Source organism: Topomyia yanbarensis, chromosome 3, assembly GCF_030247195.1.
Source record: "Topomyia yanbarensis strain Yona2022 chromosome 3, ASM3024719v1, whole genome shotgun sequence".
NCBI classification, from domain to species: Eukaryota; Metazoa; Arthropoda; class Insecta; order Diptera; family Culicidae; genus Topomyia; species Topomyia yanbarensis.
Window position 1 is genome coordinate 223,960,406 of NC_080672.1, and position 7,114 is coordinate 223,967,519.

At 46.1% G+C, this 7,114-nt stretch overlaps 1 protein-coding gene across 1 annotated transcript; it reads right to left on the reverse strand.

The window, feature by feature from the left end:
• Positions 1-845: 845 nt before the first annotated feature.
• Positions 846-6,761, reverse strand: LOC131687694 (uncharacterized). Its single transcript, XM_058971790.1, has 5 exons — positions 6,411-6,761; positions 2,707-6,345; positions 2,359-2,592; positions 1,945-2,292; positions 846-1,836 (listed from the first exon to the last, which is right to left on the reverse strand). The coding sequence occupies exons 2-5, from the start codon at positions 6,111-6,113 to the stop codon at positions 846-848; spliced, it is 4,980 nt and encodes a 1,659-aa protein (XP_058827773.1). The 5' UTR covers positions 6,114-6,345; positions 6,411-6,761.
• Between the last annotated feature and the right edge of the window lie 353 nt (positions 6,762-7,114).

Consider the following 7,114-nt stretch of genomic DNA (forward strand, 5'->3'; position numbering starts at 1 on the left):
ACAACGTGAATACAAATTATAAAAATAATGATAAAGTTCCTAAAATATTGAACATAAATCACAATACTCATGACTAAAATATTAAAAAAGCCGTGACTAAGATCCTGAAATCATGAAAAGGAATCACTCTACTCATATTTAAAATATCACGAAAAGGTTATAAGAAATCACAAAAATCTTGAATAAACTCCTGAAATCATGAATATCGTTTGACTGTACAAATAGTTTCATCAATACAAGACGAAAATAAATATAACACATTGTTTTGGCCTCACCTTGGTGTGTTCCGGCCGAGAATATGGTCCGAGGCCAAATTTTGGACGCTCCTTAAAAACAGCTGTTCGCGACTGTTTTCCTTTCCTTCCAGGGCGGACTTGCGCAGGCAAACGACGACGGTAGCGGATCCAAGAATATTGACCGGCGAGTGAAGGCGGCAATAAAACACTTATTCACTTCACTAAAACATTTATTTCACACTACTGACTACACTATTTTATTTGGTTCTAAATTAAACGACGACTAAACTTTACTGACCTAGCGCAATGAAGGCTGACTTACGAATAAATATAATAAACACAACATCAATCCACACATACGATATTACATAAAAACATATACATAATGCCCTAATACACGGGTGTCGCTGTAGCGATCGGTTCGCATCTCTTGTCGGAGTTGGTGTTTTTTACGATATTTCCGCACATCTTCTTTTCTGCTATCTCTAGAGAACTGTCAAAGTGTCAACATATAGTTTCCAACATAGCCGGCCACCTAAATTAACTACTAATTTACATATTTTGATTCCTTTACAGATGATATTTTGGGATTTTTTTTACAAAAAATACTTAGCTGGCTCCGCTATTAGCCATTGATGATGCTGCTGTTGCAGATTGGAATTGTTCCTGGTGTGGATGCAGGTTATGGTTGATCGGAAGTGGACAAATTCTGGATGTTGGACGAATGTAAATACCAGCTGTTGTTTTCACCGTCGCTACTCGTGTACAACCGTCTTCTCCAGGATGAGTGGCGATGATTCTGGCGAGCGGCCAATTAAGCGATGGTTTGTTGTCCTCTCGTACCAAAACCAATTGCCCGACATGGATCTCGACCGGTGATGAAGATGTTTGCTGCTGGCTGTTGAGCTCCGTCAAATATTCCTTCTTCCATCGAATCCAGTGCTGTTGAATTAGCTGCTGCAGTTGCTGATAGTGCTTGAGCCGATTCATTGGGGTGCTTGTATAGTCTGGATCTGGTAGTGCTGTTAACGATGTTCCAGTAAGGAAATGTCCTGGTGTAAGCACGTCAAGTTCTGTAGGGTCTTCGGAAAGCGGAGTGAGCGGACGAGCATTCATATTTGTTTCGATTTGCGTTAAAAGGGTTGCATAATCTTCATATGACAGCTTACAGTTACCGAGAGTTTTAGTTAGGGAACTTTTTGCGGTTTTTACAGCTGCTTCCCAAAGGCCACCGAAGTTGGGTGCTCTGGGAGGTATAAATTTCCATTCAATTCTCCTGCTAGTGCATTCGTTGACGATTTTTTCCTGATCTTTCTTATTATTGAGCATAGTATATAAAGCCGTTAGTACGTTTTTTGCTCCTTGGAAATTAGTTCCATTGTCCGAGTGAATCTCTGCGGGGTTGCCGCGACGAGCAATGAAACGGCGCAAAGCGGCGACGAATGCATCCGTCGAGAGATCGCAAACCAGCTCCAAATGGACCGCTTTGGTGGCGAAGCAAATAAACACGGCGATGAATGCTTTCTGTGGGGCTGCTCGTCGATGTACAGGTTTCATATAAACGGGTCCACAATAATCTACACCTGTAATTGTGAATGGTCTGCTGGGAACTGTGCGAGTAGTGAGAAGTTGGCCGATGGGTTGGGTTATATTTACCATATTTACGAAATTTACCAGATCTCTACCGCGTAATAGCTAGAATTCTTACCGAATTGATGCTAGTGTCATTCGGGGGCCAGAATGAAATGCAAGGGTGTGATGATGCTCTGCGATGAGGCGCGATAGTGGGTGCTTGCTGGGGAGAATCATAGGGTGCTTGGTTGGGTATTCTTCTTCAGAGTGTTGAAGCCGGCCACCGACACGAAGTATGCCATTTGCATCTACGATTGGACGACGACCTTTCAATGCAGACAGCGATGGAATTGGCCGACCGTGTTTTAATGCTTTCAACTCTTCCGGGAACATTTGCTGCTGTACACCTTTGACCAAAGCATGCTTAGCTGCTTGCAATTCATCTGCAGTGATAAACGATTCCTTCCGTCGGTTACTTTTTGATCTGCAACGGTTTGCGAAACGCAGTATGTAGGCGGTGATGCGTACAAGCCTCAAAAATGATGAATACCGTTCATACAGGGGATATTGGGACAAGATGCTTTGCGTTACTAGGACAGTTTTTCTTCTCTCTAGTATTTCCTCCGGTGGGGGTTCTGTATTAAGACGTTTGGGCCAGTTTTCTTTCATTTTCAGGAGCCAAGATGGACCACCTGGCCATACGGTATTGGACACAAAATCCTTGGGAAGCATGCCGCGAGAAACGTAATCCGCTGGATTGTCAACCCCTTTGACGTGATTCCAGCTGTGGCCGTGAGTAAGACGTTGAATTTCCGAGATGCGATTTCCGACGAAGGTTTGCCAGGTGTTAGGAGGTGCTCGTATCCAGTGCAACGTGACTGTAGAATCCGACTAAAACCAGCTAGGAATTCCCTCCATCCGCAGCGCTGCTGAGACCCGGGCGTACAGTTTTGCCCCCAAAAGTGCAGCACACAGCTCTAAGCGGGGTAGCGTGAGCCGTTTGAGTGGTGCCACGCGAGATTTTGATGTAATCAGCGTGGCTTTGATATGACCATCCTGGCCAGTTGAACGTGCATAAATGCAAGCTCCGTATCCGACCTCCGACGCGTCACAGAAGACATGGAACTGGATGTTTTCTGCTTCCGGTTGAAAAAGGTACCTTGACACCTTGAACGATCGTAACTCCGGCAACTGAACGTAAAATTCCTCCCATCTGGCACTGACATCATCAGGGACTGGATCATCCCAATCGACGGAAGCCAACCAAAGTCGCTGCATGTGGATTTTCGCCCAAGCTATCACGGGAGAAACGAGTCCAAGCGGATCATATAGCTGGGCTATCGCTGAAAAGATTTTCCTCTTTGTCCATTGCTCGTTATTCTTAACGTCTCGTACTTCGATACAGAACCGATCCGCGTCCGTCTCCCACGCAACTCCAAGCGTTTTTACCTTCGGTTCTTTTTCGAAATAAAACATGGAGGGGCCATCGGTTGCTTTTGCAGGTAAGTCTTCTAACGCCTCCGGTACATTTGAGCTCCATTTGCGAAGTTGAAATCCGCCTTTCGCCATTAAATTCTGCACTTCATGTTTCAATCGTCTCGCGTTCTCAACGGAATCCGCTCCAGAGAGGAAATCGTCCATATAAAAATCCTCCGCTACCGCGAGGGAAGCAGCTTCGTGCTCGTTCGCACCGTCCAATGCCAGTTGTTTGAGGACTCGGGTTGCCATGAAGGAGGATGGAGACAGACCGTAAGTTATGGTGAGAAGCTCAAATATTTGAATCGGTTCGGATGGTTCAAAACGCCAGAGAATCCGTTGACATGATGCATCTTCCGGATGTATGCGTATCTGTCGGTACATTTTTTCTACATCCGCCACGACAGCGATAGCGTGCTTGCGAAAGCGAAGCATGATATCGAGCAGCTCGTCTTGTATCACCGGTCCGGTAAGAAGTGCGTCATTGAGGGACCGATTCGTAGAAGTTTTGGCAGATCCGTCGAAAACTACTCGCACCTTGGTAGTTGAGCTGGACTCTTTAAAAATTGGGTGATGGGGAAGATAACAGACCAGACGTTCCTCATCCCGCGAATCTTCAACGGTGCCAATGCGTTTCATGTGTCCCAAATCCAAGTACTCTTGCATGAATTCGCTGTACTGCCGTTTTAGATCAGGATCTCTCTTCAGCCGTCTTTCCAAATGCTGAAACCGTCGCAATGCTGCCTCTCTTGACTCTCCAATCATTTCGTGAAAGCCCATGTGCTTAGGGTACCGTAGCACGTAACGCCCATTTTCATCTCGAGTGAATGTACTCTGAAAGTGCAACTCGCAATCCTCTTCTTCCTGTGTTCGTGGTGGTTTCTCCGATAGCTCCTCGATGGCCCAAAATCTTTCGATGGATTTGTCCAGAGGCTCAGCTATTGCCAAGTTGCAACTTATTCTCGATGCCTCACCATTCAAACCAATTTCGCCTGCGGCAACCCATCCGAAAACCGTATTGACAAATGCTGGAAGAGTGTTGTCGAACCTTCTAATTTGTAGCCGGCCACCATCAAGAAGGTGAAAATCGTAGTAAAACTGCGACCCAAGTACCAAGTCAATCGGCCCAGAAATAAAGAACTCGGGATCACCTAGTTTCATGTCCAAAGGAGGCTTCCAGTGTTCCAATGGTAGTGACGTAGATGGCTGGTTGTCCGTAACCTGCCCCAAAACCAAGAATTCCATCGACATTGAAAACTCCAGTGTGCGTGAGCTGACAACCGTAGAAACTTCGCAAGAAATTTGCCTTCGTGACTTCCCAATACCGCTGATCTCTACTTTCTTTTCGCTTCTGGGTAGCTTAAGCATCTGACAGAGCTTCTCCGACATGAGATTAGCCTGTGAACCGGAATCCAGCAGAGCTCTGGCGAGATGCGTTCGTCCCCATCTGTCCTTTACCTTCAGGACCACCGTAAGCAAGAAGACATGCGAGCATACGGGCCCAATCGCTACGTTAGAAGAAATGGGGGCGACCGAACTTGCAACCAAACTACCAGAGTTCGACGCATTACCAGAAGATGATGGAACAGCAACAGAACCGGCTGAATCCGTCGCAGTAGTTGAACCAGAACCAGGAAATCCAGGGTGAAGCATAGTGTGGTGCTTCTTGGAACAAGTTCTACACCGGTATTTCGACGGACAATCTCGTGCCAAATGATTACGCCCCATACAGTTGCTGCATAACCGCTTAGAGTTGGTGAACTGCAGCCGTTTATCCATAGGTAACTTGGCGAACGCTGGACACCTCGCAATCGGATGTTGCTCGCTGCACACAATGCAGTTCGGACCCGTATTTTCGGTCGCCGCATTGACCGACACCTTTGTTGGACGGAATTTGACCCCATTGGTTGAAGAGAGGCAGCTAGAGTTTGACGAATGTTGATCTACCGAGACTGCATCAAGTACCCCTGTCTGCTTCTTCAAAAACCCAACCAAGACTGCAAAAGATGGCTCTTCCTCACCTGAAGCATGCTCCTCCCAACGTTTCTGAGTAATTTCGTCCAATTTCGAAACCATCAGATGCGTCAACATCGCCCCCCAACCGGTTGTCTTCTCTCCCAACTGGTCCAAAATCTTTGTATTCCGCTCGAAACAGTCTATGAGTTCGTGGATCGCTACTGCAGACTCTTTCTTGATCCTCGGATACTCGAATAACGCATTCAAGTGCCTCTTCTTGAGCAAATACTTGTTGGAGAACCGTGCGACCAAAGCATCCCAAGCAACCCTATAATTTGCGTCACTCATCGGATATGAATCGACCAGTTTAAGAGCATCACCCCTAAGAGAAGCCCGCAGATAATGGAACTTCTGAATACCACTCAACTCTGGAGACGTGTCGATCAGGGCTCTGAATGTGTCATGAAACGCAAGCCATTTTTCATAACTACCATCGAATTCAGGTAAGTTTATTTGAGGCAAGCGTACATAAGTGTGCACACTTGTCGAATGCTCTGAATTTATAAAAGAAGTAGCCTGTGAAGCATTCTGCGGAACCTCTCGCGGTAACTTGCCAACCAGCCCTGCCCTTACCTCGAAGTATTTTTCCTCAAACTCCGCTCTGATAACCCGATGACCTTCGATGTTCTCCTCGTGATCCTCCGAACCCTCAATCTCGCACTGAATTTCCTCGAACTCGTTCCACTTCGCTTCCAGCTTCTCAAGACGAAACTTTATTTGATTCTCGTCCGGTACCTCGATGCTCATCAGGAATTTCTCCATGCGTAGTAAGAAGTCGACGATGCTGTCTCTGACGTGGATTTTTGGCTTCATCTTTTTGCCTATTATCGAAAACACCAGCACAAATCGACGAAACACGAGAGCCGCTCCACGTTCTGGAAGGAAAATACCAGCAAAGCACCTCGCGCGAGAACTATGTAGCGTTGGACAGCTACTCACCTGGTGAGCCTGTCTATTAGGCTTTGTATTTTAATTTCTCCGCACTGTAGACGAGGAACCGATTGGTCGAAAAGAACAACGCACCGAACTTCAACTACACCAATTTCTGGAAATAATAACACCAGCAAAGCACCTTGGACGAGAAATTTATCGGTTTGGACAGGTACTCACCTTGTGAGCCTGTCTACGAGGCCTTTTATTTTTGAATTTCCACGCGCTCACTCAGCAAAATCGATACACTCTAGTGGGATATCTTGCAATCGACCATAAACTTCACGTATTCCTTGAGCAACCCCTGTTGCGTCTCTGCAGCAACCATTCGAACCAGGTTTCCAGCTAACGAACCAAAGCAACCAAACTGCAAACAATACCCCAAGCAAAGCACCTTTCGCACTGATATGTGGATAGTTGGACAGGTACTCACCTATTGGACCTGTTCAACAAGCATTGTATCGTCATACATTCGATCTCGCTTCATATGGCATTTAACAGCATCTCATACATTCACGCAAACATCATTTCCATTCGGTCCAGCATAAACACAAGAATTTCATCCAAGATTTGCAGGCAACCAGGGCTCAACGTTGAACAATGCAAACAAAAATTATGCAATGAAATTATATTCTATGGCGGCGCGCTCCAGTAGTATTCCGATGTCAACCACTCAATCCAAGATGGATACAAATTCGATTCGCAGCAGCCTTCCCTCGTCCGAGATTCGTCAACCACCAGTCCAAGAGCTCCAAAACCGTAGTGTGCAAAATGTCAGCAACCAGAAAGAAACCAGAAAACGACCAGGTAGAGATGAAAGCAGAAGTTAGTTTGTTGGACAGGTACTCACCTTGTGAGCCTGTCAAACAGGCCTTGAATCCAAA